This window comes from Myxozyma melibiosi, assembly GCF_037950935.1.
Source record: "Myxozyma melibiosi strain Phaff 52-87 chromosome Unknown BZA70scaffold_1, whole genome shotgun sequence".
Lineage (NCBI taxonomy): Eukaryota > Fungi > Ascomycota > Lipomycetes > Lipomycetales > Lipomycetaceae > Myxozyma > Myxozyma melibiosi.
In genome coordinates, this window is record NW_027042915.1 from 1,583,662 (window position 1) to 1,611,593 (window position 27,932).

General features: G+C 48.3%; 10 protein-coding genes across 10 annotated transcripts; 4 read left to right on the forward strand and 6 right to left on the reverse strand.

The window, feature by feature from the left end:
- Window positions 1–20: 20 nt before the first annotated feature.
- Window positions 21–5,217, reverse strand: BZA70DRAFT_21793 (ABC-2 type transporter-domain-containing protein). The gene is made up of 5 exons (XM_064910188.1): window positions 4,350–5,217; window positions 3,625–4,295; window positions 2,764–3,559; window positions 856–2,707; window positions 21–794 (listed from the first exon to the last, which is right to left on the reverse strand). The coding sequence occupies exons 1-5, from the start codon at window positions 4,821–4,823 to the stop codon at window positions 202–204; spliced, it is 4,386 nt and encodes a 1,461-aa protein (XP_064770707.1). The 5' UTR covers window positions 4,824–5,217; the 3' UTR covers window positions 21–201.
- An 11-nt stretch (window positions 5,218–5,228) lies between these two features.
- On the reverse strand, window positions 5,229–7,420 carry BZA70DRAFT_271909 (general substrate transporter). The gene is made up of 2 exons (XM_064911560.1): window positions 5,439–7,420; window positions 5,229–5,381 (listed from the first exon to the last, which is right to left on the reverse strand). Exon 1 carries the CDS (start codon window positions 7,301–7,303, stop codon window positions 5,612–5,614), a length of 1,692 nt encoding a protein of 563 aa, XP_064770708.1. The 5' UTR covers window positions 7,304–7,420; the 3' UTR covers window positions 5,229–5,381; window positions 5,439–5,611.
- Window positions 7,421–7,510: 90 nt separating this feature from the next.
- BZA70DRAFT_271911 (m7GpppN diphosphatase) lies at window positions 7,511–9,085 on the forward strand. Its single transcript, XM_064911561.1, has 5 exons — window positions 7,511–7,634; window positions 7,709–7,947; window positions 8,002–8,114; window positions 8,180–8,272; window positions 8,340–9,085. The coding sequence occupies exons 1-5, from the start codon at window positions 7,565–7,567 to the stop codon at window positions 8,755–8,757; spliced, it is 933 nt and encodes a 310-aa protein (XP_064770709.1). The 5' UTR covers window positions 7,511–7,564; the 3' UTR covers window positions 8,758–9,085.
- Window positions 9,086–9,137: 52 nt separating this feature from the next.
- BZA70DRAFT_298301 (ubiquitin-conjugating enzyme/RWD-like protein) lies at window positions 9,138–9,947 on the reverse strand (the record flags this gene model as incomplete). The annotated part of the gene is made up of 2 exons (XM_064914597.1): window positions 9,138–9,360; window positions 9,463–9,947. 2 exons carry the CDS (start codon window positions 9,945–9,947, stop codon window positions 9,138–9,140), a joined length of 708 nt encoding a protein of 235 aa, XP_064770710.1.
- An 84-nt stretch (window positions 9,948–10,031) lies between these two features.
- On the reverse strand, window positions 10,032–12,293 carry BZA70DRAFT_271920 (sugar transporter). Its single transcript, XM_064911562.1, has 2 exons — window positions 11,388–12,293; window positions 10,032–11,329 (listed from the first exon to the last, which is right to left on the reverse strand). Exons 1-2 carry the CDS (start codon window positions 12,084–12,086, stop codon window positions 10,370–10,372), a joined length of 1,659 nt encoding a protein of 552 aa, XP_064770711.1. The 5' UTR covers window positions 12,087–12,293; the 3' UTR covers window positions 10,032–10,369.
- On the forward strand, window positions 12,294–19,251 carry BZA70DRAFT_271921 (uncharacterized protein). Its single transcript, XM_064911563.1, has 14 exons — window positions 12,294–12,530; window positions 12,596–12,970; window positions 13,030–13,255; window positions 13,317–15,287; window positions 15,350–15,881; window positions 15,939–16,410; window positions 16,468–16,789; window positions 16,850–17,040; window positions 17,105–17,275; window positions 17,351–17,429; window positions 17,500–18,166; window positions 18,237–18,361; window positions 18,428–18,498; window positions 18,562–19,251. The coding sequence occupies exons 1-14, from the start codon at window positions 12,346–12,348 to the stop codon at window positions 19,184–19,186; spliced, it is 6,012 nt and encodes a 2,003-aa protein (XP_064770712.1). The 5' UTR covers window positions 12,294–12,345; the 3' UTR covers window positions 19,187–19,251.
- On the forward strand, window positions 19,252–20,615 carry BZA70DRAFT_271925 (N-terminal C2 in EEIG1 and EHBP1 proteins-domain-containing protein). The gene is made up of 4 exons (XM_064911564.1): window positions 19,252–19,775; window positions 19,851–19,897; window positions 19,993–20,081; window positions 20,155–20,615. Exons 1-4 carry the CDS (start codon window positions 19,386–19,388, stop codon window positions 20,490–20,492), a joined length of 864 nt encoding a protein of 287 aa, XP_064770713.1. The 5' UTR covers window positions 19,252–19,385; the 3' UTR covers window positions 20,493–20,615.
- Window positions 20,616–20,674: 59 nt separating this feature from the next.
- Window positions 20,675–22,364, reverse strand: BZA70DRAFT_21835 (uncharacterized protein). Its single transcript, XM_064910189.1, has 3 exons — window positions 22,056–22,364; window positions 21,931–21,993; window positions 20,675–21,856 (listed from the first exon to the last, which is right to left on the reverse strand). The coding sequence occupies exons 1-3, from the start codon at window positions 22,224–22,226 to the stop codon at window positions 20,858–20,860; spliced, it is 1,233 nt and encodes a 410-aa protein (XP_064770714.1). The 5' UTR covers window positions 22,227–22,364; the 3' UTR covers window positions 20,675–20,857.
- Window positions 22,365–22,559: 195 nt separating this feature from the next.
- Window positions 22,560–23,621, forward strand: BZA70DRAFT_287030 (uncharacterized protein; the record flags this gene model as incomplete). The annotated part of the gene is made up of 1 exon (XM_064913918.1): window positions 22,560–23,621. One exon carries the CDS (start codon window positions 22,560–22,562, stop codon window positions 23,619–23,621), a length of 1,062 nt encoding a protein of 353 aa, XP_064770715.1.
- A 503-nt stretch (window positions 23,622–24,124) lies between these two features.
- Window positions 24,125–27,821, reverse strand: BZA70DRAFT_253515 (putative Rho guanyl nucleotide exchange factor; the record flags this gene model as incomplete). The annotated part of the gene is made up of 4 exons (XM_064910738.1): window positions 24,125–25,793; window positions 25,860–26,786; window positions 26,853–27,038; window positions 27,234–27,821. The coding sequence occupies 4 exons, from the start codon at window positions 27,819–27,821 to the stop codon at window positions 24,396–24,398; spliced, it is 3,099 nt and encodes a 1,032-aa protein (XP_064770716.1). The 3' UTR covers window positions 24,125–24,395.
- Window positions 27,822–27,932: the final 111 nt, after the last annotated feature.

The window sequence follows — 27,932 nt, forward strand, 5'->3', positions numbered from 1 at the left end:
TTTAGAAAATCGCCGGAAAGGCTGAAGATGAACTGCAAATAAGACTACTTATTGTTTGATATTTCATTGTATTTTTATGATAGTTACATGATATTATAATTCAGTTTCGACTATTTGTTCCATAGCTATGTGTGTATATGCCAACCCAATAAGAAAACGAAAAAGAAAATAAAATAAAATAATCCCTCTTATTATACCCGCTCATTTCTTCGCCTTCTTCTTGAACAACACCTTCACAAAAGTGAAGAGATTGAACGTCGACACTCTGTAAATATAATAAAGAATGAACGACGCGCAGAAGTTGAAGATAATAAACACAAAGATAAATCCGATATCGCGCCATCTATCCGTGCTGTAATCCATGCCCACAGTAGACAAGTAGTTATCGCCCACAGTCCACTTGCAGTACTGGCACGACGAGGTCGCGTTCGGGTTGTTCAAGTATCCGCCTTCCTCCGCGATAAAGGCCTCGGCATAGTTGTAGCAAGTCTGGCCATCAGGAGGGTTGAAAATGTTGAACTCGGTATCGGCGCATTCAACCTCGACATCGTGCAGAACGTTGCCGAGAAGTGTGTCAAGGAAGTAAGTGAATGGCGAAATGCGATACATAAACTTCCAGAAATGAGGAATCGCAGACGGAGGCTGGAAGATACCAGCGAACGAAACCACGAAGCAGACAAGAAGACCGGTAATCACATTCGCTGTTGCCGCATCGGCGGAGATGGTCGTGATCGCAATACCGAAGGTTGTATAGTAGAGAGGGTACAGTACCGAATAAACAAAGTATTGGTATCCTAAATTCCAGGTCAGTATAATCCATCCAATTATTAACAATACAATCGACATTGAACTTACCGGCAGCCTTTGTAGACCGATTGAAACCAACAGGCCAGTAGTAGCAGCAGTAATAAAGCGTCGAGAAGAGAACATTGTAAGGAATCTCTGCCACCAAACTCGCGATGAGCAAGATCGACCAGTGATAAGTGTTTGACGGATTCTCACGGACTTCATAAAGTTCACGCAGAGTAATCACACGAGGCTCAAGCTGGTTCATCATCGGAACTCCAATGATAATCGACAAGAACACACCAAACAACAAGTTCTGGATTCCCTGGAGTGTGTGGTCCGCATGCCAGAACGAAAATCCAACAAAGAGTCCAGACGTAAGCATAAGCATAGCCTTGGCAGTGATATACTGAGGATCACGCCAGTACTGGTCAAACATTCGGATAACGACAAGCTTGAGCTGAGTCATGTAGTTCGCGGCATACTGGCGACTGAGCTCCTTCGACACCTGCCGAGCCGGCTTCTTCGCTAGCTCAGCATGCATTTGCTCGATCTCGGCGGTCAATTCGCGGAAGTTTGAGGAAGCAGTCCAGATGTCGTACCAGTTGCTCGAAGCTTGTGCAGTAGCACCGGCGCCGATACAGTTCAGGATGTACTCAGCCGGGTTCTCTTCATCTCCACACTTTGCTGCACCATTCGTCTCAAAGTACTCAATCACCTGGTGAGAACTCTCGCCAATAGGGCCGAAGTAAACAGTCTGTCCTCCCTTTCTCAGCAACAGCAAGCGGTCAAACTGCTCGAAAAGCGTGGCGGACGGCTGATGGATCGTGCAAAGGATAGACTGACCAGCATTAGCAAGTTTGCGCAGAAGTTGCACAATAGCCCATGCAGACTGAGAGTCAAGACCGGAAGTAGGCTCGTCCAAGAAAAGCAACAAGGAAGGCTTCGCAGCCAATTCAACACCAATAGAGAGCTTCTTGCGCTGCTCGACGTTCAATCCCTGTCCGAGAACACCGACCACAGCCTCTGCATAATCCTGCATCTCCAGCATCTCAATGACACGCTCGCAGTAGTCGTACTTCTCTTGGAGCGGAACCGAAGCCGGCTGTCTGAGCACAGCGGAAAAGCGCAGTGACTCACGGACAGTGCTCTCGGCCACATGCAAATCTTGCTGCTGTACATAACCTGTGCGGCGCTTGAAATCAATCTGAAGAGGTTTGCCATCGACAAAGATATCGCCGCTGATGACGCCGACATTGATACGCTTCGCAAGGTTGTTGAGCAAAGTGGTCTTTCCAGCGCCGGACTCTCCCATGAGGGCAGTCAAGGTTCCAGGCTTGGTATAACCTTGAACATCACACAGGAGCTGACGGTCTTCTCCATTGGGAAGAGTGACTGTATAGTTGACATGCTGCCAAGAGAAAATCTCAGTCATCTGGAGATCAGGGTCCAACTCAGCCGTATCATCAGTGTTATTGATCGAGTTCTCAGCCACTTTCTCCAGTTCCTTCTTCGGCTTGTCACCAGGCATATGCCCACGTCTGAAAACAAGCACGTCACCAACAGTTCCAGCCGGGGAAGTGAACTCGGTGCCCAGAACGTACAAGACAAAGAAGAGAACTCCATAGGCGACAACGATTCCGAAATCGCGCCAGAAATGAGAAAATGAAAACTGGAAAGCCGTACTGATGTATCGGTCGCCAGACACATGATCGCTCGCACTTTCCGAACCAGTAGCAGCACAGACCCGGTAGTCGATCGAGACATTTTCGTAGCTGGCGCCAGAAGGGATCAGGTTTGCTGTACAATCCATCTCGCGAGCGTGCATCTCGTTCGCGAGCAAGGCTTCGAATGAGAACCGAAGAGGATTGAGATAGTTCAGCCATCTGAACCAAACTTTCATCAGAGGAAGGGGAATGAGCTATGATATTGTTTAGTATAGATGCGATAATAGGAAGACAGAAAGCAAGAACTTACGAATCCGGCATAGATGAAAATGATCATGATACCAAGACCAGCAATCGAATTGGCAACCTCGAGCGTAGGCGAGACAGCGGAAATCATTTGGAAGAACAGGGAAATAGTTAAAGTCGACACCTGGAGAACCAAAAGGAAGAGGAAGAACTGTCCGGCTTTCACTTGAAGATTCACAAGGAAGTAGAAAATGATTGTGAAAATAATCATCGAGATAACGCGAAGAGGCATAGCCGTCAAGAACGCCGAGATGGCCTCAGCGGCTGGATGGTAGAATGCAAACCGTTTTTGCTTCTCGACAATCATTCGCTGGGGGTAGCTCAGAGCCATCTCAGCCATGGCGTTGATAGTGAAGAACAGCAAGGCAAAGAACACACAACCACCACGCGAGAATGCGCCATTGTATGTGTCGGTAATGTTGTAGAACAGAGAGCCCACGATCAAAGACTGAGCCAGAGCACTGAAAAGAGAACTAGCCATGAAAGCCTTGTCTCCCTTCTGGCGCTCAAAGCCACGCTTGATAAGAACCCTCAACTGCATAATAAACGACAAGGTATAGGGCGATTTCTTGCGCTTGAACCGATGTGGTCGCTCTTGCTTGGTGGACTCCATCAGCTCGTGCAGCTTTCCGGTAGGATCCATATCGCGCTTGTAGGTCGCCATCTCCTCCTCCATCTCGCGGTAGTTGTCGGAGCTCTTCCAGTACGCGACGAACTCTTCGGGCGTGAAGGGCACCTTGCCCTCATATCCTGGGCGAACAGGAACTCGCGCGGGGTCGGTCAGAGCAGTAAGGAATTCACTAGACGAGGTCAAAAGTTAGTGCTCTGTGACATTCGGGATTTGAAAAGATAGATTCTTGCTTACGCAGTAGTTTGACGGGGTCGGCAAAGATATCCCATGTTCTCAAAATACTCCTTTCCCTTGTCGACAGGACCGAAGAAGATCTGGCGACCAGCATAGATGACGGTGACTTTGTCGAACAGCTTGTAAATGTTTTCTCCAGCCTGGTAGATAGCCACCACAGCGGTATTCTTCATGATAGTGGTAGAAGCTCGGAGAGTCTGAGCGTACTCGAGTGCGGTTGAGGCATCGAGACCTCGGGTCGCGTTATCCCAAGACACAAAACGAGCACCGCCAGCCATAACTTCAGCAAGCGATACACGTTTCCGCTCACCACCCGAAACACCACGGATGTAGTCGTTTCCTACCCGCGTGTTGTAGGTGTGACGAAGACCAAAGACAGTGGCCAGGATATCACGAACATCCTTAACGTATTGGTCTCGAGAAATGTTGCCCGCGCGCGTTCTGGGTGCCTTGATGCCTGCAGCGAACGAGAGTGTCTCATCAACAGTCAAGATAGGGAAATGGATATCCTGCTCAGGACTGAAGACGACGTCACCTTTGTAGCGCTCTTTCATCGTGGCTTGGTCGATGCCATCATAGGAAATCTCGCCCGTGACTCCTTTGAAAGAGTCGATTTCTCCGGCGACAGCACGCAGAAAAGTTGAGCAACCAGATCCCGGACGACCAAGAACCTAATAGAAGTGTGAGAAGTCAAGCTGTGTAGAATAAATGTAGAACAAACATACCAAAAGCATCTCGCCGGCGTGGACGACACCATCAAAACCTTCGATAATATTACGGTACTGGACGTTTCTGGCCTCTCTGATTGCTTGGGGCAGTTTGAGTGGCTTCATGAGAAGCTCGCCGACTGTGTTGAGAGCCTTTGCACCCATGTCGATACCGCGAACGGTGAGGTCCTCAAACAAGATACCAATGGAGCGATCGACAATACCATCGTTCTCCCGCTGGTGAAGGATGCGACGGAGAGATTGCACAAAGTCTAGGTCATCTTCGTCGAGAGCTCCCTCGACATTCTTAGCGGATAAGTTTGTGAGCACTCGCGAGAGCCGGCTAACTCTGTCAATATCATCGCCGGACGCCATGCGATGGGTGAGCTCGCGCTGGAGCGCATTCTGATGATCGACGTCCTGAAGCTCGAGATCAAAGCTTCCCTTGGATTCGTTTTCGTTAGAAGAAGACATTGAGGCGAAAGTCTGCATGCATCCAGGGAAGAAAAGTAAAATCTAGCGAACTAGCGGTTTTATATTCGCAACAATCACAAGGGCGTCCGAGAGATTTATCATCATTATTAGAGGGTCGGGCGCCGGCGATTTTGTTCGCCGATCCTGCTTTGCTGATCGATTGCCACCCGCCGAACACGCCAGGCACCTCGGCTTTTGTAGAATCTTTCGTATATTCTATTCTCTAATCTTTTACAAACACCCACCGTGGATTTATCCAATTCAGTACGGGCAATTGGAAGTGCTTGGAAGGCCTTGCTGCCTCCACCGTGTTTGTTTGTTGATAGGGCTAACCGGAAGTGCCAGAAATAAGCTTTGATCACCGAATATCGGCGAGCGTCGGCACCGATCGACTGCCGTCGCACTTTGAGACAATTGAATTAAGGTTCACTGCTTCGCTCCGTCCTCCGATCTTCCGAGCCCAGAAACAATTGCTTTGTTTGCGGAGTCGGTCCGAGAGCCTCCGTCTTTCGCACCGTAGCCGACTATCCTGATTGCAGCCGAACTCCACGTCATTCACATGGAATGCGCAGACTTGTATGATTTATGTATCTGCTAACCTCAAGCAACTCACTGAATATCTGTTATGCATAGGCTGTTATATGGACTGCGAGTAGCGATTTATCATCATCCCAAGTCTGTCATAGCTCAGCATATGCAGCATACTTATAAGATTTATCATCACCATTATCATCATTATGCAAACCCCTCCAAAAACCCCACTATCAACCTCGGATGCTATACAAGTACAAAACTATTATCCCGCCTCACAATGACTCCGGCTCATCCGGGTGAGCAAGACTCATGTAGTACCGTCTCTTGGCCTCTCCGCTCAATGCAATGCTTCGCTCGACTCCAAACCCATCCTGAAACAGTCCTTGGATGTCCTCCAAGGTCAAATACGACGTCTCTGGATAGAAAAAGTAGACCAGTGCTTCTCCAGTCAAGCACATGATTGCATACAAGACAAACGTGCCACCAGGCTTGATCTTCTGCATTAGTGTCAAAAATGTTCCACTGACTATTAGATTCAGACCCCAGTTCGTAGCAGTGGCCATCGATGTCCCAACTCCACGGACAGACATGGGGAAGAGCTCAGACTGCTGCCATGGTACGTTGCCGATTCCGATCGCATAGAACGCCACATAGCCAATCATAGTGACAATCACAATCTTGGCCCACGGGCTCGGTGAATCAGGATCAGCTGCAATATCAGCAAGAACATGCGAAATTGCAATTCCTGTAAAGACGAGCATAATTGCCATAACCCAGAGTGTATAGAGCAATATGCGGCGTCTTCCCACTTTATCGATCAGGTTGAACGCAACCACTGTAAAAAGCATATTTGTGCTAGCTATAATTAAAGCCACTAAAGCGGGATCTTTGAAGCCGACCATCTCAAACAAAGTCGCAGAGAAGTACATCATCGAGTTGAATCCACACACTTGCTGAATCGCTTGAAGGCCGCAGGCGATTAGCAACGAACGGAAATATGCCGGGATACCAAAAATCTCTCGGAGCTCAACTCCAAGTCTTTGAACCCGGGAAATATCACCGTGCTCTTCGTGATTGAACTCCAACAAAAGCTTAACTTTTTTGTCCACCAAATGTTCCTCAACAGGACCTGCTCGGCCAGAGTAAATCGATCTAATCACCTTCTTTGCCTTCTCGATTTTGTTTGAGCGGATAAGGAATCGCGGCGTTTCCGGCATGAATATGAAAACAATCAGTTGAACAAGCGCTGGAAAACATCCGAGCCCAACCAATACTCTCCACTGATGTCCAAGAACCGCACCAAGAATATAAGCAATAACCTGACCTCCGGTAACGGCTATCAGATTGATGATGACCAATCTACCCCGATAGCGACCCGGTGCCATTTCCGAAATATATAGAGGCGCGACCAATGAGGCAATACCAACTCCCCAACCCATTATAAAACGGCCCTCAATCATAGCCTCAACCGAATGTGAAGCCGCTTGAACCAACGCGCCCAAGATGAAGAGGATGTTGGCACCCAGGGTCACCCATTTCCGGCCTAAGATATCTGCAAGCGTTCCTGCAATGATAGCACCCAAAAACGCGCCAAAAGATGTAGCAGACGTAATCAGCTCTTTGTCCCGAGGTGTAATCTCATGACCCAAGTCGGTTCCTGTGGCAATTAACGCGTCGGAAATGTACCCGGTATCGTATCCAAACAGAAATCCGGAGAATGATACGAGAATGGTGAGAAGGAAAATAAACGGAATATTGGGCTCTCCGTCTTCGATATCAGCTTCATCTGCCTCTGTAATCACATCTCCATCCACCAGCCCATTTGTGTCATGATAGTAAGGATCGTTAAGGGGCACTGGTGGCTGCTCCGTAAGATAAGTTGAGCCTCTAATGCTCTCAAGCTGTGGAGAGTCGTGATCCAGCAGCTGAGAGTCAGCTTCCGAGCCGCGGCCTATCGAGCTCATATTTCTGAAATAAGGTACTTTGTACGTACAAAATGCTATAGATAGCTGTATATGAGCGATAGCATGGCCAAACGGATGATGATGTTTGTGTCTGTCAACGCTGCGGCAGTAAGATAGTATTGCGGGGAGATTGCCGCACCTTCTCGGGTCGGCTACTTAGAAGCAGCCGTAAGGGTTTAGTGACCCTGCCCTCTTTGACATAGCAGCAGTACACATTCACTTGAAACCAATTCGACTTGACGTCTAGACAATCGACACGCAATGGCCTCGAGTGAATCGGATCTCAGGGAAATTATTCGCTCGTTCAAATTTGAGAGGATACTTAACCACGGTACAGAGCTGATCTGGTACTCGCTGGATGAATAAAGCAGGAAAACGACTGACCATTGATTATTTGTATACCAGATGTGAAGCTCAAATTAATATTCATTCTCGGAGAGATAAATTCTGAACCTGCGATTGCCATTGCGGAAAAGACAGCTTTTGATGCCGATAGTGCTTCGTCTTTGCTGGATCAAGACGTGTCTGATATACGTCTATTGGATCATAACGATATCTACAGATGGCTCATGGTGACACTTAATCAGAACATCAACTCAGCTCCTGCTGCTAAGATTTCGTTGATTTGGCCGGCGACTCCAACCGTAAGTTTGCTTCTTTCTTTACAGAAGACAGATCTCTGACTCAATGCTGTCTAGCACATTGCAAAATACTCGACACCCAGACGTCGAATGATAACCGAAACTCCAGAAATGTACCGCCGTATACATTCACCATATATCGAGAAAATGCGCGGTAGTCGTATACAATGGTGAGTCGAGTCTCCTGCATTCTATGATTTACGGAGAATCCCTACTCACAGCTCGATATATCTAGGGTCTATAATATTCTTGAGCACAAGGTTGAGTCCGAGAGAATAGTGTACGAGAATCCTGACCCCACAGAAGGATTCATCTTACTCCCAGACTTGTAAGTACAGTTTGTTCGTCGATTGTACCTAGTTTTGACCGACTGTGATTTTCTAACTTCAAGTCAGGAAATGGGATCGCACTACAATGGATTCGCTATATCTCGTAGCGATTGTACATCGCCATGACATTTTCTCTCTCCGAAATCTCACAAAGGCACATATTCCTTGGCTTGAATCAGTCCAGGAAGAAATCATATCTAACACAATCAAAGCCTATCCGGAAGTGGACCATTCCCAACTGAGACTATACGTCCATTACCTACCTTCGTATTATCATTTCCATATCCATGTTACGCATGTCCAGTATGATGCTGGCGATGGTACGAGTGTAGGGAAAGCAGTCATGTTCAATGATCTTATTTCCCGACTGCAGGAGATGTCAGACGATTCATCCGGATACATAGACTCAACGTTATCATTTTTGCTCAGTGAGAACTCGGAGCTATGGACCGAAGGATTCTCTGCAGCGGCAGCAAGCATCTGATTTATTTACTTTTGCGATGAGCAGATATACGTCAGAATCAAGAAAACGGATATATTTGCATCCACTCCAGGATTCTTAATGGTTGCTACTATTGCTCTAGCTTTGGTTTCGTGAATCTAAACTCACAGAATTTTAAAGAAATCGATATCGTAAAGTACACATTTCAGAGTTCTCAAAGTCGTCGTAACAATAAAGGAAAAAGAATAAAAAACAAAAAGGAAACCATAAATATGAAAGACAACACCCATAACAACGTACAAACGCCGGCCGTTTCGATGACACCCAGAATAGTTCGCGTTCTCTATTTAGCGCAAAAAAAAAAAAAAAAGAAAAGAAAAGAAAGGAGATGTAGATGGAAAAAAATATGAAAATTGAACTTTCTAAACGCGGGTGCCAGTACTCGTAGTCACTCGGGAAAACACCACATATGATAGAACAACGACGAAGACACACATCAGTTTTCGGGATGTAGTCCAACTTGAGGGTGCATTACGATTTGTATTCCCGGCGTTCACGCGCTTCCCATCTTTTGCCGATCCAATACTTGAGGCATCGAAGACTCCTAGAGGCACCTTTCGCTGAGCCGAGCCGGCAGCATTCGGCCTTGCTGCTGCTGCGTTGTTTGCCGCCGCAACAGGTGCTGAAATTCTCGTGGAAGCCGGAGCAGTGGTCTGACGTTCTTCTGATCGCTTTTTCGAAACGTACTCTCGGTTTTCTGCCGTCTCTTTCGGAAACTCCTCGACAAATTTTCGATTGGACAGATTCCACTCGCGGGATGCTTTTGCTAGTCGAATTTTCTCGGCATCAGATGAAATCAGTGCTCCAGTTGTAAGCTCGTCTGATGTCATAAAACTGAGGAGTCCTGTGAGAATTGTGCTAACGCCCCAAGTAGGATCCCACGACTTCGGGTGGAAATCTGAAATTGATAGGCATAGTCTGGTATTTGGCTGGAATCGACCAGAGGGAGTAATCATTCTAATCGCAGGAGGCTTGAACGGGAAGTCAGCGGGGAACGTCAGAGTCCCGTGGTATTGTCCCCCCTCATACGGCGTCGATGGAGGACCAGTGATGATATAGTGCCATATCAGAATGTTCTTTTCACTGGGATGAGCATCAATGAAGGGTGTCGGACTATCCTGCATCCGCTTGTAATCGCGGGTGAGTCTTTGAATTGCAGTCCGAGTAGCCATATTTTACTCTGTAATATCTTCTGTTCTGTATAGCCAATAAATGCTAACAACAGTCTTATCAAAGGTCTGAGGCTGCTGAAAGAATCCAAATCAACTTTGTACAGCGGGAGAATGGTTTCGAACAAGCAGCTTTAGGAAGCAAGTAATAAGTAGCAGTAGGCCAATCGGACCCTAACCCATATATATTATTAAATGCAACACTTATGTGGCACTTAAGCCATAGATAGCTAGGGTTTGGGCGCTTGACCGCTTGGATCTACAACGAGCGATATCTGAGCTGATATTGTCTCCTTCTTCTTATTCACACAGTGAATACAATTTGTTATTAATTGCACAGTTACCAACATACCCTAGAGTCGAACATCTCTAGCCAGACCTTTACAAGTAATGATACAAAAAAAAAAACCCTCCGACAGTGCCACTTAAAACTCGACCTCCTCCATTTCTTCATCCTCTTGGTTATCTGGATTGATACCCAACTTCTGATAGATACGGCTCATTCTCTCCGCTGTTTCCTGACTTTCAGCCCCGCCCCACAGTTTGTCCATATCTTCCATGGCTACTCCTCTAGTTTCAGGTAAGCACAGACGGGCCCAGATAAACAGTGTAACAGTACAGCTTCCAAAGAGGTAAAAGGTGCCGTATTTCAGATAGCGCAACATAAGAGGTGTCAGCAAGCCGATTAGGAAGTTAGAGATCCAGTTAACTCCAACTGAGATTCCAAGGGCTTGAGCTCGCACTCCTAGAGGGAAAATCTCAGACGGGTATATCCAGCTAATACAGCCAACAGAATAAGCAAAGTTGAACACAAACAGCCACAGAAACACTGCCGCGGTCCATCCGGCTCCAGGGTATCTGTCCCACGTTTTCTCAAAGGCAGCGTACAAGCTGGCAATCACAACGTGAGAAATGGTCATAGCTGCTGCACCAAGCATCAAAACAGTGCGTCGGCCGTATCTGTCGACCACTGCAATCGCCGGAATTGTTGCCAGAACATTGATGATTCCAATGACGCCGGTAGCCAAAAGAGAAACCGACGCTCCTTTCAAACCGATAGCCTGAAACATCTTAGGTGCGTAGTATATCACAGCGTTAATTCCACTCAATTGCTGGAGTACCTGCATAAAGCAGGCAACAAATAGACGCTTTGAAAGATGACGTTGGGTGAGAAGCTCCTTATACAGCCGGATCGCGCGCTGGTTATCAGTCTTGGCATCAGGGAATTTCTCCTTCATCGTGAGATCCTCAAGCATCGCTCCAGCTTTGATTTGAAGCATCTCATTTTTGACCCGACGATCGCTTTGGGGCAGCCGACGCAGCTTTCCTAGTACATAGAACGCCTGCTCCTCCTGGCCGACCTTCATTAGCCAGCGTGGAGAAAACTGTCAAGAAGGATTGTAAGCGTTCGGTTCATAAGATGACTTTCCAATATATACTCACCGGAAGAACGAAAATGGATGACAAAAGTAGAACGAGCGAGGGAAGGGCGCGAACTGCCAAGGGAAGGCGCCATGCAATCGACTTCTGCCCATCACCAAGCCCCCCAATATACTGGGTGCCAAAGTCAAGCCAAAAGGCAACCATAATTCCGCTAGCTATAGCAAGCTGTTGAAGACTGACAGCTGACCCTCGAATGTTTGAGGGGGCTATCTCGCTGATATACAAAGGAACAACCATGCTAAGCTGACCGACGCCGAAGCCGCTGATCAGACGACCGACAAACATCATCGTCACATTCATAGCGCTAGCCTGCAAACACGCTCCCACAAAATAGGAGACATTGGCCAGCGCAATGCTGTACTTACGGGACAAGCGATCCGCAAGCGGGCTGTTAAGCAAAGCACCCAAGAAAGCTCCGATCTGCATGATCGAAACGGCCCAGCCTTGGAGATCGCCATCACCTCCGATACGAGGGAAGGCTTTCTTGAAAGTAGACATCACCAAAATTCCTGAAATCACACCTTGATCGTAGCCGAAAAGAAAACCGCCAATACTCGCGATCAAAGAGAATGCCAGTATGTTGGGCGACTTCAACAGGCCTCTAAACCCGCCAGGCTCAGCATCGGCTTCCTTCCGAAGCAGCTGGCGTTCGGAAACTCTACTCATTGAAGCCTTTTCTTCTTCAATAATAGGATCCATTCTTATTGCATTTGAACTATTCGTGGTACAGTGAAAGTTGCTAGTTAGTGCTGTTGCGAGAAGAGCAAGCTTGGGAAGAGTGGTGAGGTAACCGTCAGGTGTAAGATGGGCTGGAAGAAAAAGTCAAACGAGAAGTAAACACTGGTCACGTGCTATGAACTTAATTTCGCGTTCACACAACAGGCGCGTTTGACGCGAGGTAGGAAGAGCTGCGAGCCCGGCCCCGGCATACAGGAAGAGGTTTGTCTGGAAATCAGTAATGACTGAGGACGGGGAAGGAAGTTTGTCAGATAGTAGTCGGAAACGGACATACTCAAATGCTTTTTTGGTCAAACCAAATAGCCGCACCAGAGCTGTCGAGGATCTGAAATCTGCTCTTCCATACTGCTTCGATGAGCGTGGCTCGTTTGTATCAAGCTGCGAGAAGTTGAAAGTCCACCTGAGGTATTCTTTGTCGTTTTATTCTTACTTAAGAGTTGTTGAACTAACTGTGTCACTTCGGCTTATAGAGCACAGACGGCGGCAATCGCAGATCGTCAAGAGCACTTAGAAGTGCTGCAGTCGCTAGGCTTCATACCTTGTATGCGAAGTCACGAACTTAAAAGATTTACTGAGTTCCACTGTCCGATATGCGACTGTCAGAATATTGGATCAGGCTTTGGGAGAACGGAGACTTGGCTGGAGTTTTACGAAGTAATTGGGATCCTGCTCGGCCTCGACGACAAATCGGATGAGACTGCGATCGCACTACTGAGAATCGTTCGTCGCTATCTGTACCACTATCGACCTCCACCTGTTCGCGGTAATTACTCTCTTGACGCGGTGTATACATGGATCGAGTCGAAAATCAAAGCTGGTACCAGAGAGCACAGGCTGATTGCTAGGTAAGTTGATCTAAGATATTAGCATCTTCAAGTTACCCTCACTAACCAAGATTCTGTAGCCGGATCGTCCCATTATTCATATTCGACATTGAGTCCAGTCGCCATATATTCAATCTTTTGAGCTTTCCGGATGGAAATTCGTCTCAACTGACAGAGTCATACGTTTTGGCGTGGGCTGAAATTGCAAAAATCTCCGAGGGAGAAGATCTGAATGTTGCTCTAATCAAGCTTGTCAGCTTTCTCATATCAGACAATGAGTTTTATTGCGCTCTGGCCTACCATGAGGTGTGTTTACATGTCAGCAGATTTTAGTCCTCTACGACACTAACCGTTTTGCTCATCATAGCTCAAGTCAGTCGCATATGCGCGTAACGTGACGCCGCTCCAGTTGCTGATTCCGTTTATGGAGACCATAAGTGGTTTTGTATTCAGGCCCTTCAGACAAGCAAAGGCGCACATCTTGTGCTCTCTTCTTGGTGTTTCATTGAAAGAGCTAGCGGAAATGGCACAGGAGTACATCCTTCCCTATCTGGTACTAGAACGTCGCAAGGCAGATGTGACTGAGATTGCACAAATCATGCAAATGCCAACTTCAGAGCTGTGCTTTTCAAATCTTCATTTGATTTTGGCCACGCTTTTTAGTCAGACTTCCAAAGACCCTCTGACGGAATTCCGGGCTCATCTGGCTGACTTTTCGAAGAAACTAGCAAAGCTGAACTATACCAAGTTCGTGCAGGTCAACTCTCTTATCATAGCGGTGGAAGTCCTGAAAATGTACTCCGACAGCGACGACTCGAAACCGGCAGAGAACGTTCCTGCTTTTAGGATCGTAAGGATGCTGGCTGATGCCGATGCGCAGTCCATCTCCAGTTCGAGCGATAACTCGAACTTGGATAGCTTCATCAGCAAGAACATTCTTGGTATAATCTGTCATTTATCGGACATATTATATAAGAGGCCATACTGGCCGGACAAAAGACGATATCTAAGAGGAATGGCGGCCGTCATAAGGCTTGCTGGGCATCATGCGGTTACTGCAAAGCCTCAGATCTGCTCTAGTCTCCAAGCTACGATAAGTGATGAGAATCTACAGGATGTTGTGATAAGTGCATGGATGAATATGCTCAAGTACTTTCATCAAGATGAGGGTGAGAAGCTACTAGTGCTCACTTTGTCGGTCATGTTCAACAATTGGAACGATTTCACGGAGCGAGCTAAAAAATGTGCTGTCAAGCTTTTGGAGTACATTTTGGGCACGTATCGAAGTCGCCTTCGGAAGATGCGCGTCACAGAGCTTCCGGTTTCGATATACGTGAGTCAACAGCTGCGGCCCATTCTCCGACAGTTTTCGGAACTACTCTTGCCGTGTTCAGACTCGGCCACGGTATTAAGAGATTTATCTAGTCGTTGTCAGCATGAAAATCTCGCGGTAGTACACGAAGCCCTACTCGAGCTGAGATCGACCTTGTTACGAAAAGAGTCGCCACTACAGACGCTGTCTCCTGATTTATTTTCTGAGGTCATATCTACTGTTATTCATGATCTGACCGGGGTGTGTCATAGATTCTCGGGAAAGTATCCCCGGATTGCGACAGTGGCTGTGGAATGTATTGGCCTGGTTGGGAGCGTCGGAAGTACGAGGATATCCATTTCAGATCTCCCGCAGGACGTAGTATTCGTCCACAATTTTGATCGGGAGTCGGAATCTATAAAACTGATTTCCCTGTTGCTTGAAAAGTTTCTGGTACCTGCCTTTCAGTCCTCGACCGATACCAAGTCACAGCTGTTTCTTGCGTTTGCTATGCAGCAGCTCCTCAAAATTTGCAGTTTCGATGCGAAAGCCTTACATTCGTCAAAGAGACTAGGTCTACAATCTCAAACCTGGTCCAAATTTAGTGAAGCCGCAAAGGTCACCCTCACTCCGTTTCTGTCTTCTAGATATGAGCTGGGTAATCGCCATGGACTCGATGCCGACGCTGATCTGTCGGGGTTTCCGTTGTTTCGATCTGCAACTAACCACAGAGACTGGGTACAAAATTTTGCCCACAGTATTCTCAGCCAAGCAGCCATACTCTGGAGAGCTCTCAATCAGGATAGGATCACAAACACTGAAAACATGTTCTATATTTTTTCGAAGATCATTCATCATCAGGACATTCGAATTGCTGAGTTTCTTTTACCTTTCGCATACCAGTTCTTGTTGTGTAACGGAAGCGAGGCAGAAGCTGGGGCTATTCAAAACGAACTTTTTGTTGTTCTGGCCGCAGAACCAGGAGAAAATTATGCCATCAAAGAGGACATCCGCCTTTCCTATCAGGTACTATTCTAATGCTCTAGTTTGCTTTCGGAGAGATCTGAGGACTAATATCTGATTTGCAGACCGTCTTCTCCATACTGGACTATTGTAGTCGTTGGCTACGAGCTCGACGACGATTGAATACGCAAGTCTCCGGCGAAGAACTGTCGAGGAGCAAACGGTCAACGACCATCGTCGCGCCTGATATCGTTCTCGGCGAAGACGAATTTACAAAGAAAATCGAGAATATGTACAGATGCATTCAAGTCGATACGGTTGCTACCCGAGCTCTGGATTCTCATTCGTACGCTCGTGCGCTATTCTACTACGAGCAAGCGCTGCGAGAGAAGAAGCGGACAGGGGAGGATATAGACCCCATATACCGAAAGCTACAGCATATCTATTCTCGACTTGACGATGCCGATGCCGTGCAGGGTATATCTGCGCTGCTTTTGTCTTCTTCTGACCTTGACCAGCAGCTGTTGGAGCATGAGTCTACCGGTCAGTGGCATTTGGCGCTCGACTGTTATGAGGTTGGGCTCCAGACCCAGCCTACGGCCAAGGTAGAGATGAATTTAGGTCTTCTCAAATGTCTAAGAGAATTGAATAACAATGGTAAGGACATTTGTATATCAGATGATCCATTTTACGGCTTGCTAACGTTGCAATCAGGCGCTCTTCTTGGAAGACTGGAATCTTGCGTACAGGATCTGGAGGACCAGACTGCGTATGGCGCTGATCTGGGCGTCGAGGCGTCGTGGATGAGCTCAAACTGGGCTGCTCTTCAAAAATGGGTGGGCAAGAGTCGTTCAAATTCGTTTGACTGCAGTGTTGGTAAGGCTCTTCTATGCGTTCAAGAGGGAGATTTGATCGGGCTGTACAAAGTGCTGTCTCAGTGCCGAACCAATATAGCTAGTGAGATTGCGCTATCCGGGGTTCCAGCTCCGAAACAAAGCCACGAGTTTCTGTTCAAGCTACACGTTCTATCAGACATGGAGAAGATCCTATTGTGGTCAATAAATTCACAGAAAGATTACTCTGCTCTGACGTCGCATATGTCGTTTCGCCAAAACAATTTTGTGGGATCATACAGAGAAAAACGATACCTTCTGACGCTTCGGCAGACGATCTCAAACTTAGTCAGGTAAGTTGAGTGAGTGGTTTATCTTAGTTGATTTAGCAGTGCTGATAAGAAAACTAGAGAGTCGTTTCCTAAGGATGAAGCTCTTGCGATCCTGCTTGAGAAGGCGAAAATGGCGAGAAAGGCCCAAAAGTTTGACGAAGCGTACTCATATGTACTCCGTGCTTGTAGCGACTTCGACTCGCCGTTAGCTTTGATCGAACACGCACAGTTGCAGTGGAACAAGGGTGAACAACGGCAAGCTTTAAGTAAACTGGAGGGCGTACTACAGCCCAGAACTACTCCTGCTGAGATGTCGGAAACGAACACGGCTAGCTCTTCATTAGCCGATGGCCTAACCGTCATATCCACAAGCGGAACAAACAGTGTTGTGAGAGCTAAGGTACTGTGCATATAAAGTTATTGGCTGCTTTGTGACGGTACTAACTCTGGAATATTATAGGCGTTGCTTCGATATGCCAAATGGTTTGACAGATCAAACCAAGGAAATTGGTCAGTGGTTCTATACAAGTACAAGATGGTTATTGCGGAGTGCTCTACGCTTGAGAGTGGACATTATCACCATGGAAGATATTGTATCAAGATTCTGGATAACCAGAAGGTTCGGGATCCGAAGCAGCAATCTGCTCAGTAGTAAGTCTAAGATGTTATATTTCGAGCTCAAATACTTGGCCGCTAACCGGCGATAAAAATCTAGTACAAGTGGGCATTACCACCGACTCGCATGCAGATCATACTGCAAAGCGCTGAAGTTTGGGGTGAAGTATGTCTACCAGACACTTCCAAAGTTGCTTACTCTTTGGCTCGACTTTGCGGATGAAGAAGCAAGACGAAGAGGAGATGAGTCTCAGACTCGTGATAGAAGAAGGTACTGCGCATCGTGTGAATTCTACTTTTGGCTACAACATGCGCGAAATGAAGCTGACTGGCTGCTCTATGATAGTGTTTTGGATAACGCAAAGACATTGAAGGTGATGACTAGTGCTGTTCAGGAAGTTTTCTCTGTCCTGCCGAGATATGTGGTGAGTAATTGAATGCATACGAGTTTCACAAATATTCGACGAGGCTGATTATTTCTTTCTCGAGTATTAGTTCTTCCCTGTCTTGTCGCAAATCCTTTCCAGAATTCGTACTGTTGACTCTTCGGCGTTGAGTATATTAGCAAAAACGCTGATCGAGATTGGAGTTACTTATCCCTCACAGTCGTGGTGGCAGATTCTGACTCTGGAGAAGTCTGGAAACCATCGAATTGAACGAGGGGCCGCAATATCTAGAGAGCTCAGAGTAGCATGTGACAAGAAATCACCCGAGCTATCGAGAAGCTTAGTAGCAGCCGCGAGACTGATGGATACGATGAATGTTCTTTGTCACGAGAAGCCGTCAAAGCAGGAACCGAGAAAGTTGGATATCAATGCCATAGGCGGTGTGGATTTTGCAAAGCTGCTTCCGTCTGAGCTGATTGTTCCTGTACAAGCCAATATGACAATTACGTGGCCGAGTAAGTTTCGGTGCGTGCCAGACGACGAGCATGTAGCATTTGCGCACAAGGTCACCATTGCGGATATCAGCCCCGAAGTCGAAGTCATGAGCTCGCTGCAAATGCCAAAGAAGGTGAAGATGGTTGGTAGCGATGGACGTCAGTATTATCTTCTCTGTAAACCGATGGATGATTTGCGGAAAGACGCGCGGTTGATGGAGTTCAATAATATGATCAACATGCTTCTGGCTAAGGATATTGAGTCCAGTAAGAGAGGATTGGGTAGGTTTATGAGATGTTTGGAGTTCTGACTGAGATTATGAGATAAGGAGCTGACATCTTTTTACTATAGGAATCATGACTTATGCGGTGACTGTACTTCGACCCGATTCAGGTATCATTGAATGGGTGGAGAACACAAGGACTTTGCGCGACATCATCAGACGAGGATACGAGTCCAAGAAGATCAAGATAAACGTAATTATTCAAGATAGCGAGTGATGGGTCTCCTGTGCCGTATTTGCTAACGTGTTGCATTTTTAGCATGGCAAGCTTCGAGATATGCTGGCGGAACCGAATCGTGAGAAGACGTTTGTGGATAAGATTCTTCCAATGTGAGTAAAATCCGATATATCATTTATCTTAGGAGTCAGTCTGACCGGAGATAAAAATCATAGGTTTCCTCCCGTCCTCTACGAATGGTTTATTGAGAACTATCCAGTACCGACATCGTGGTTCGATGCGCGGACAGCATTTGCGCGTACGACGGCGGTGATGTCGATAGTGGGCTATATTCTCGGACTCGGAGACCGGCACTGCGATAATATACTTTGCCATGAGGATACCGGGCGAGCACTGCATGTAGACTTCAGCTGTCTTTTCGAGAAAGGATTGGATCTGGAGGTTCCAGAGTGTGTGCCATTCCGATTGACGCAGAATATTGTTGACGCGCTTGGGCCGTATGGCTACGACGGGCCGTTTCGGAAGTGCTGCGAGATAACGCTGAAGATCCTGAGAGAGAACGAGGAAGTTCTGCTGCCATTTTTGGAGACGTTCATCCATGATCCGTTGGTAGAGTGGTCATCGCGCAAGAAGTCGTCGTCCAGGGCATTGTCGAGCAGAAACCTGGCGCCGTCTACGCCTGAAGAAGCATTGGAGAGAATGAAGAAGCGGTTTCGAGGGAGCACGGCTGATGATTCGTTCCCTCTGAGTATTGATGCGCAGGTCGATGGATTGCTGAAGCAGGCTACTGACGTGAAAAATCTGTCTGCGATGTATATTGGCTGGGTTGCGATGTGGTAGGTAGTAAAGGTGGTTAGCTTTTGAATAGACAGTGAATATGTAGAAATCATCTGGGCTTTCGTCGGGGTCGGAGATTACGAGAGTCCGACGGGAGATGGAAACCCCGGAGCGCACGTGACCGTTATTATTATATTATCCGGATTGGAACTTGCGGAACAACGATGATGAGCTACGTTATTGCTCCACATCACGCACGATAATGAATCGACTGAGGCCAAGAGCTCGGAGGCCAAAGTTTTGGCTGAAACTGACGATACATGACTTGAGTAATATTCCACTTGCGAGCGGGACGGTGTATGTGCGGTGGAATATCAAGTCGTCGGATACGCGGGGCCGGACGCCGAGGTCGCCGATCAAAGAGCACAAGGCGGCGTGGAACTACGCACACGAGGTCGAGAAGGTACGGATGACGATCGACCGAGATGGTATGTTGGAGGAGCGGTATATCATGTTTGAGGTCGTGAATGAGCATGTAACGGAGAAGGTGGTGTTGGGGAACCTGCGGTTGAATCTGGCGGAGTATGCGAAGGAGGAGGCGACCGCAAGAAGGTATTTGCTGCAGGACAGTAAGGTGAATTCGACGCTGAAGGTATGTGAATTATGTTTGAAAGATGATAGAGAGCAGGCGGTTGCTGACCCTGTTCTCTTTTTTCTCTATGAGCAGATAACATTGGAGCTTCGGCAGCTCTCAGGTGATGAGAACTTCGCAACGTGAGTAATATCTGTTTCTATTGTCTCATAATTCCTACCAGTTTGATAAAAGCGATGACACTGGAATTTGACTCTGACATTACTTTTGGATGTAGTCCGCCCCTGTCGTCTGGCCAAGTTTTTGGAGGAATCACCGGAGTGATGATCGAACATAACAATCAGTCGATAATAGCCGACACTCTCCGTAAGTTTTGTTGTTTGTTTGTATAATCAGATTGATGTTATGTGAATTTACTAACATTATACGCGATATACAGATGTACCCTCGATGGCATCTGCGCTGAATACCCCGTTGGCAGAGTCGTCGCTCCCAAGTTTATACCGGAAAACACTGATGGCATCATGGCAACGCCAGGAAGGAGAACTCCCAGCCGAGGAGGCTATCGAAGACATTTTTGCTGGCGGCGACGGATGGGCAAAGGATATGAACAGCGAGCTTGTTGCTAAGGGCAGTACTGTGGCCACTGATGATATCAATGGAACAGTTCCCGGTGCGGGAGTGGACCCCAAGAAACACAATGGAGAAATTATGGGATGGGCGGTGAGAGATGATCTGCGAAGTTGGGTGATTCCGGAGGTTGGTTGGACGCAGTGAACGAGTATACATGCGGGAATGTGGGACGAACGATGGCATTGTATAACAGATATGTACTATACGATACGATATTCTATAAGCTAATAGAGGGAGATGCTAGTTGGAGGTCAAGGTAGTAGTAGTAATATCATAGTAGAAATTGAGATTACGGGCGTACTACGGACAAGTTTGTCTCGATACCAATCAAAAATATATCCTACAAATCAAAAATACAATACATACACTGTGTGGAGGGATCGATACAGTTGAAAAAGATAGGAAAATAACATGATCACAAATGCTGCGGTACTGACTGACACAAATAAAAACACTAAAAGAATATGATGAAAAATCGCTGAATATGGTAGAGCTCATTTAGTCCCCGTTCAAAATAATCCCAGATCAAGCAGACTGCGCGCGGCACCGAGCTGACCAGGGGTTCCCTTGATCGACGAGCTGGGAATGTTGCTCTTCAGCGGGCTGCTGAACTGGCCGTGAGACGTTGTGGTCGCGTTTACACTAGCTGCCGCAGCAAGAGAAGCTGCCTCTGCAAGCTTTCCCACCGCGCCAGACACAGGCAGACTGTAGCGCTTCTTGGCGGGAGTGACTATGAGCGAAGTTGACTTGAATGTGCCAGCGGTAGGAGGACGCGCGTTGGTCGCGTCACCGACAGTCGACGCGCGAGTGCGCTTCATGGTGTCACGAGAAAACGAAATGGTAGGCTCGCTGGCCTTCCGCTTGGCCATGCGCTTTTTCCCCCGGCCTGCGCGTTTGTCGTCGGTCGCGTCATAATGGATGAAAGTTCCGCTGGCACGTTTGCGCGGTAGATGAGGACGGAAGTCGCCCTGAGCAGCGAGCTTCTTGGCAGATTCTGAGAGAACCGCAGGGTAGCTTTGAAGTTTTGCGGTAGCGGCTGAGATGGGTGGTGGTCGTGCTAGAGGGGGAGGAGGAGGGGCGCTGTATGAGTAAGAGCGAGAGGCGGAACCAAAGGTAGGGAGAGAAGGATGGTTGACGCTGTCGGAGACGTGGCTGTGGAGAGAAGCTTGGGAGGTATAAGAAGAGGTGCGAAAGTTGCTGTAAGCGTCACCAGATGCACTGGCATGAGAGCGAGATTTGTTGATATTGTGTGAGGATGCCCTTCGAGAGTTGTTGTTCTTGTTGTTGTGACTACCACTGCTGGAGGAGGCATGGTTCCAGGCCTTGTAGTTATAGTATTTCTGCACGCATGACTGTCCAACAGACCCACTATCAGCAGACAGCGTGCGCATAGATGTGATCTGAGGTGCGGCCTCGAGGACGCAGAGATCGCTGAGAGGGGTGGAGATCTGATGGTGCTTGACCTTGTAATACGCGAGGCGAAGGCGCAGTCTAAGCCGGTTCGCGTGCTAAAGTGACAAAGTTAGGTACCGCAATACTAAGACCAATATTTTGAATAAAAGAGAAGAAAATTTAAGCTTACCTGAAGGCAATTGGGCTTCACAACAGCGGCGGGAGACGCGCGCGTAGTCGCGACAACGGTCTCCTAAACGCGAGTGTCAACAACAGAAACAACGGATAGAAAAAAAACAAATTAGATGTACGTACGCGTTGAGGACTGCTCTTCAATGCAGAAACATCGGCGGAGTCCTCCTCGTCCGCTACTGTGACTTCGTCGGCGCGAACAATGACGCGCTTTGTAGGCGATTTGGAAGGCGACGAGGCGATGTTTGAGGAGATGTCTGCCAGAGCGCGTCGAGGCAAGGGAGCGAGCGACATTCTAAAAACGACGGTATTTGATAGAAGACAAGAACTATGATGGAGATGAGAAAGACAAGAGCACAACAACAAAGGACAGGAAGCTGGACAAAAGAGAGAAGAAGGCTGTGTGGAGAAGGAGAATGGAGGCCCGACAAAGGAATGCGCACCAAAACAAAAGGAGCCGCGCAACGCGTTAAGACACAAACCCCTCAATATTGATTACATTGAGATTATGTAATAAATTATATAGTGGTCCGGCCGCAAACCAGGACGGATATTATAGAATAGAGATTACGTCTGCAAACATATCTGCTTCGCCTACGCTTCTGCCTTCTTCTCTTCCTCAAACAGATGGCTCATTCACTTCCGCCAAACAGAAGACACGGTCACTGGACTGACTCCGAGGTCGGCGAGCGAACGAAATGGGTCCCAGACCGCTTCTCGCTCGCGTCCACCGTCGTTTCACTATCTCCGTCGCATTCACCCCCTCCGCTTCCTCCCGTTCCTCCTCTGCGTTCGCGTCTCAGTCTCAGTCCTCCACCTCCATCGCCGCTGCAGAGGAAAGAGGGCAGCTATGACGTGGTGTCGATAGCACCACCGCTGCTGTTTCCAACACCGACCAGACCGAAGAAGGTAGAGTTCGACATGCCTCCTCCGCGAGAATCTAGCCTTGATCCGCCATCTCCCGCGTCATTTGGGTTGTCGTACGATTACCATAGCCACCACAGTCACAGTCCTCGTAAGGGCAAACGCCACAGCAAGCAGAGCACTCGCCGGCGTCGGCCTGGCTCAAGCCAGAGCGTAGGTTCAACATCAAACGAGGTCAATGACTCGAGTCCTTCACACGACCGGAACTCAAAACGCTCGTCCAGCGGCGACGGTCTCAAACAAGCTCTCAAAGGCATTATTGATCACTCTCTCGAATCAAGTCTCCTGCCAGCCGACTTCACACTGTTTGAATGCCGAGACCATGACGGGAACAAAGACGAGCAGAAGGATGGAGTAGACGAAGAGGACGAGGAAGAAGAATTCGCCAAACTGACAGACAACGGCTACTATGTCGACATCTTCAATCCTCATTCAACAGCAAACACTGCTTTAACGACCGAACGGCAACAATCCCGGCTCGATAGAATCATAAGCGAACGCACGTCTGAGTGCAGAAACAACACTATCGCAATATCCCCCGATAGTAGCGCTGGCAGTAAAGTAGCACAGAAACTGAAGCTGAATGTGCTGACCGCAGCAGCTAGCTATCATATCCGGTCTCTGTCCGCCTCTTCGTCTTCCATCACGTCATCGACAAGCGCGCAGGATAAGAGTAGTAATCGCTCAGCGGTCACGTCGACATTCAAGGCGGCGATTGACAAAGTGAAGGTCGAGAATCTCTGGAAAGTTGCAACGAGCCGGTAGTCCTTTGTACTCATTATCACCAAATAAATCTAATGATAATTATCGTAATCGATGTAGAAATGAATGCCAATACAAAGTCTAGCTTCCGTCGCCATTCGGCTTTGCAGATCGTCCGGCAAACTTCAGCCCTCTCTTTCGCTCCTTTTCAAGCTCGACCCATTCGCTCTTCCAGCTTTCGAGTATCTCAATCGCCGTAGCAGAAAGCCTTTCCCACTCTCTATGATCTGTGGGTGCGACCTGTGACAGTTGGTCGAGGATGGCTTCTAGCTCGGATGCCTCTGCAGCGAGACCGTCGTTGTCGTCGGACGTGCTTGTTGTAGTTGTTGCCGTAGTCTCTGTCTCGCTCAAAATAGGCGACTCCAGTAATTCTGGCATATTTTTTTCTTTATATATGCAGTTTCTGTTGTCGTTGTTGTAGTTGTTGTTATCAGATAGTGATTGATTTGTCGTTGATAGACAGAAAGACAAAATGACGATTTATTTACTTTCGTCCCAATGAACTCCGCCAAACTCAGATTTTGACTGTTTTTAAATTCATTTCCGCCTTTCTCCCACAATTCCGTCACATAACATCAACAATTGATACTATGAATAATGGTCATTAAACATATATATTATAGATCGTACTCGTAATTTTAGTAATACAGTAATCAAATGAAAGAATACACCAAAAAGAATTAAGAAAAAAATTATCAAGATAAATCACCTCTTGTTTACTCTGTTTTTGTCGTCGCCTTTTTTAATTACTTTCGATTCTTTCTCCTTAGCCTTCGTTCAGTCATCAAGCCTCTGTCTGCCAACCACGGCTCCATTGATTCCTAGTCCCTGTACGCCTTCAGCTGCTTCTCCCGCTGGTCTCGCAACCGCTGATCCCCAGAAATCAAGCCAAGCAACGACATCTATCCCGTGGTCGTCTTCGTAGACATACAGGATCTCGTTCGTGCTTTCGTGCAAGAATCTGATGTTCTCGCCCGTGATAATATGAACCAGCGCGCCACTTTCCACATGTCTGATCTCGATAAAGCTGGGCTCAAACGCCAGAATATAAGGATACGAAAGCGCAAACGACTGCGGCAAACCTTCCCAGTGGATCATCCAATCCGATCGTGACCGCCAACCGTTGCGGTTCACAAAGAATGAGAAATCAGAGTAGTTCAGCAAGAAATCTCCATTCAATCGGTAGATAGCGATCGGCTTCAATCCCTCACGGTTCATCACGAAGTCAAGAGATGTATCAGCAGGATCAAGCAAAGACTGTGTATCCAAAGTCTCCAACGACACAATTTCGAATCCCTTTGCACAACCAATGCACACCTTCGACTTCAAAAATGACAAAGATATCGCTTCCGACGGTACGTAAAAGTCCTTGAAAGACTTCAGTCCTTCGCTCTGACCTTGCAAGAGTCTTCTGAAAGTAGTCTGCTTTCGGCCCCGCGGGTGTGGCTCCTCGGGCTCCAGCGCACGCACAGTCGTCGTCATCGCGTTCGTCTTCACCGTGCATACAAGCACTCGGCCAAGCGAGACTCCTGATTTGAAAAAGTTGATATGGGTCGCAACCTTCTTCGGCTTGCGCGCTGCCGCAATGGCCGACACATTGGAGTTCCCGTTGCCATTCGCAGGGTGAGTTACATCTGTCTCAAGCGTGTCAAGCGACCAGTAGAGCAGATTCTTGTCCGACAGTGCTAGCAGCATCGAGTACTTTTCAAGCACGTCAAGTTGTGTGATGTTGGGAACTGCAAGCATCTTTCGCGGCCGCGCAATCTCTGACGCTCCTCGTGTGGGCCGGGTGTCAGACATATAGATTCCGTTGTCGGTGCCATACAGCATCTTTCGTCCTCCGTCAAGCGGAACCGCACAGTTGACGCGGTTGGAAGAGTCAAAGTAACCGGTACACAGAATCGTCTTTGTGTAGATTCCGTTCTTCTCCCGCAAGAGTTGCTGCTGCGCTTCGATCGACTCGGCCCATTTCTTTCGTACAACGGATGCTGGCGCGTAAAGCGTGAGGTCGTAGCCACGACGACCAAGATGTGTGAATGTGAGGGGATGCTTTCCAGCGATGCCGTTGTCGTTCCGTGATGGCACAGCTCGGGCAGACGATATCAAAGAGGATGACTGTCGTTTTCCCAACCCTTCTTCAGACTGAGACACAACCAAAAGCTCCAAGGGAATTGGCTATAGAGGTAGATCATGTTAGTTTCTGAAAATTGAGCTCTGTTAAAAAAAATCTAAATCACTCACCTTTCTGAAAACTTTGGACTGCTCTCTTCGATTAACGGTCTTCTTTTTGACAAATAAGAGACAGTGATCGAGAAGGTAGGCAGTGACATCACCTTGCTGGTCGGTCAATCGTTTCTTAAACACCTGCTGGAACAAGATTTGACGGTCCTCATCCGTCAACTTGAGATCCACATACTCTCCAGGAGGGAAAACCAGGGATTGAGAGAGCTGCATAAGCTCATATCGATCGGATGCTTTTCCGGTCTCCACGTTGACTTTCGAGAGGAAGCCCTTGATCAGAGAGATCGCTTCAGCGAGATCGCGCCTGTCGGAGGACTCGTCGGGCGTGAGCTTCAAGACGGCCTCAAGCAAGAGCGGGTATCGCGCAAGACGGGTAGTAGGTTTTGTCAGGTAACCGTTCAGCTCGAGCTTGCGTGATTCCTTCTTCCTCTCGGTCTCTTCGACGAACTTGGCAAAGAGAGAGTTTGTAGACTTTTCGCGCTCAAACTCGTGCTTACCATAAAGCTGGTTAGCACCGTACTTGATGAAAGGGGCAAAGCGAGGAACGTGTTCGAGCATGATATCGCCGATACAGCGGACAACAGGAGCCTGCATTTGGCGTTTGGTGAGGGCATCAGCGAGACGAGAGTTAACGGCATGGACCTCCATGACGTTGGAAAAGACTGTACGGATAAATTTCTCGCGTCGGTGTTCAGGAATGATGTTTGATTTGCGAAGGGGGATGATCCAGAAGTCACGGAGGTACTCGAGGTCTTTAACAAAGTCTCGCTCGGTGTAGATGACTTCACAGATGATTTCCTGGCGTCGTTTTTCGCGGTCGTCGACGGAATCCGCGACCTCCTGAGAGACAGTGTGCATCCATAGCTTGTTTTCTCCCGAGTCATCGTCACCGTTATCGTCAGAGTTATTAAGAGACCAGGAGGAGTCCTGGCGGCGGAGGGTGCCGGTGGTGGAGGAGATAGGATTCTGGGACGAAGAGTCGGAGGACGGGACAAGGGTTGTGGCAGACGAGCCAGCGATGGAGGGTGAAGGATGCAGTTCCTTTGCTCTGAATTGCTGCTCAAGTCGCTTGGGACAGTGCACGGCGTAGCATACTTGCGAACGGGTGCAAGTGGGAGAGTAGCACTCGGTCATGAGCATGAAGATGCCGTTGACACCGGCGGTGACGGATTGAATGGCCTGCTGCGGAGAAGGGGCGGTGTTAAGAGGAAGGGGAGGGAGAGCGGAGGTTTGGCGGTGGTGGGGTCTCCGAGGGCGATTGAGGCCGTTGGGGAGATCGTCTTCTTCTTCGTATTCTTCGTCTTCGTCGTCCTCATCGTCGTCCTCCTCGAGATCGACGAGGGCAGGCGTGGCCGGGCTGTCGAGGTCGGCGACATCACGGAGCTGGTATATTTCGTCGGCGTGATCTCGAAGCTTGTGAGCGTAGGTGACATCGTGAAACAGCTTCATGGAGTCGAGAGCCCGACCGAGGAGGAGGGCGAGCGTGCGGTCAGGGGTTTGGAGGATGTACATAAGGAGGTCGACGGCCTCTGCGCCGGAGAAGGCGTTCTTGTAGGTCAAGGAGTTCTTGACGCGGTCACCAGCTTGTAGCAGTTCGACGAAGGCATAAGCAACTCGGGAGAGCATGGCGGGGTAGACGAGCGGGCGGCCACGGGAGGCCATGACGATGGTGGAGTGGGAAGGGGCATGGGGGTGGGAGAAGGAGTAGGAAGAGACGGGGAGAGAGGGGACCTGCTTGGTCGAGCTTGCGGTGGGAGCACGGTTCATGCTGCCTACCCGAGGCGGAGCAACGGAGTTGTTTGATGGTGTGGTGCTGGGTGCTTTGTTGGAAGTAGTGGTGGAGGTGGAGGTGGTGGAGGTGGTGGTAGCTGTGGAGGAGGATGTGGTGGAGTTGAAGCCATTGCTGGGGTGGCTGTTGCCGTTCAACGTGCTTGATCCGCCAGGCAAGACGGGCGCACGCATCCGCCGCGGCTCGAGAGCCTGGCGCGAGGGATCCTGGCCGCGATGCTGGGTCCTTTTCTGTCTGGGTAGGCCGTCGACGGAGGGGTCGACGGAGGCCGAAGAAAGAGGAGG

What these genes read in the sequence shown, in the direction of transcription:
- BZA70DRAFT_21793 (XM_064910188.1), bottom strand. Translation starts at nt 4,823, where the DNA reads ATGCAGACTTTCGCCTCAATGTCTTCTTCTAACGAAAACGAATCCAAG. An exon ending in CGACCCCGTCAAACTACTGC is followed by an intron (nt 3,560 to 3,624) that starts GTAAGCAAGAAT and finishes GACCTCGTCTAG; the next exon opens with TGAATTCCTTACTGCTCTGA. An exon ending in TTTTCATCTATGCCGGATTC is followed by an intron (nt 2,708 to 2,763) that starts GTAAGTTCTTGC and finishes ACAATATCATAG; the next exon opens with CTCATTCCCCTTCCTCTGAT.
- BZA70DRAFT_271909 (XM_064911560.1), bottom strand. Translation starts at nt 7,303, where the DNA reads ATGAGCTCGATAGGCCGCGGCTCGGAAGCTGACTCTCAGCTGCTGGAT.
- BZA70DRAFT_271911 (XM_064911561.1), top strand. Translation starts at nt 7,565, where the DNA reads ATGGCCTCGAGTGAATCGGATCTCAGGGAAATTATTCGCTCGTTCAAA. An exon ending in TGAGAGGATACTTAACCACG is followed by an intron (nt 7,635 to 7,708) that starts GTACAGAGCTGA and finishes TTTGTATACCAG; the next exon opens with ATGTGAAGCTCAAATTAATA. An exon ending in TTTGGCCGGCGACTCCAACC is followed by an intron (nt 7,948 to 8,001) that starts GTAAGTTTGCTT and finishes AATGCTGTCTAG; the next exon opens with CACATTGCAAAATACTCGAC.
- BZA70DRAFT_271920 (XM_064911562.1), bottom strand. Translation starts at nt 12,086, where the DNA reads ATGGATCCTATTATTGAAGAAGAAAAGGCTTCAATGAGTAGAGTTTCC. An exon ending in CATCCATTTTCGTTCTTCCG is followed by an intron (nt 11,330 to 11,387) that starts GTGAGTATATAT and finishes CCTTCTTGACAG; the next exon opens with TTTTCTCCACGCTGGCTAAT.
- BZA70DRAFT_271921 (XM_064911563.1), top strand. Translation starts at nt 12,346, where the DNA reads ATGACTGAGGACGGGGAAGGAAGTTTGTCAGATAGTAGTCGGAAACGG. An exon ending in AAGTTGAAAGTCCACCTGAG is followed by an intron (nt 12,531 to 12,595) that starts GTATTCTTTGTC and finishes TTCGGCTTATAG; the next exon opens with AGCACAGACGGCGGCAATCG. An exon ending in CCAAGAAGATCAAGATAAAC is followed by an intron (nt 18,362 to 18,427) that starts GTAATTATTCAA and finishes TTGCATTTTTAG; the next exon opens with CATGGCAAGCTTCGAGATAT.
- BZA70DRAFT_271925 (XM_064911564.1), top strand. Translation starts at nt 19,386, where the DNA reads ATGAATCGACTGAGGCCAAGAGCTCGGAGGCCAAAGTTTTGGCTGAAA. An exon ending in GGTGATGAGAACTTCGCAAC is followed by an intron (nt 19,898 to 19,992) that starts GTGAGTAATATC and finishes TTTTGGATGTAG; the next exon opens with TCCGCCCCTGTCGTCTGGCC. An exon ending in GATAATAGCCGACACTCTCC is followed by an intron (nt 20,082 to 20,154) that starts GTAAGTTTTGTT and finishes CGCGATATACAG; the next exon opens with ATGTACCCTCGATGGCATCT.
- BZA70DRAFT_21835 (XM_064910189.1), bottom strand. Translation starts at nt 22,226, where the DNA reads ATGTCGCTCGCTCCCTTGCCTCGACGCGCTCTGGCAGACATCTCCTCA. An exon ending in TGAAGAGCAGTCCTCAACGC is followed by an intron (nt 21,994 to 22,055) that starts GTACGTACATCT and finishes ACTCGCGTTTAG; the next exon opens with GAGACCGTTGTCGCGACTAC. An exon ending in TGAAGCCCAATTGCCTTCAG is followed by an intron (nt 21,857 to 21,930) that starts GTAAGCTTAAAT and finishes TTGTCACTTTAG; the next exon opens with CACGCGAACCGGCTTAGACT.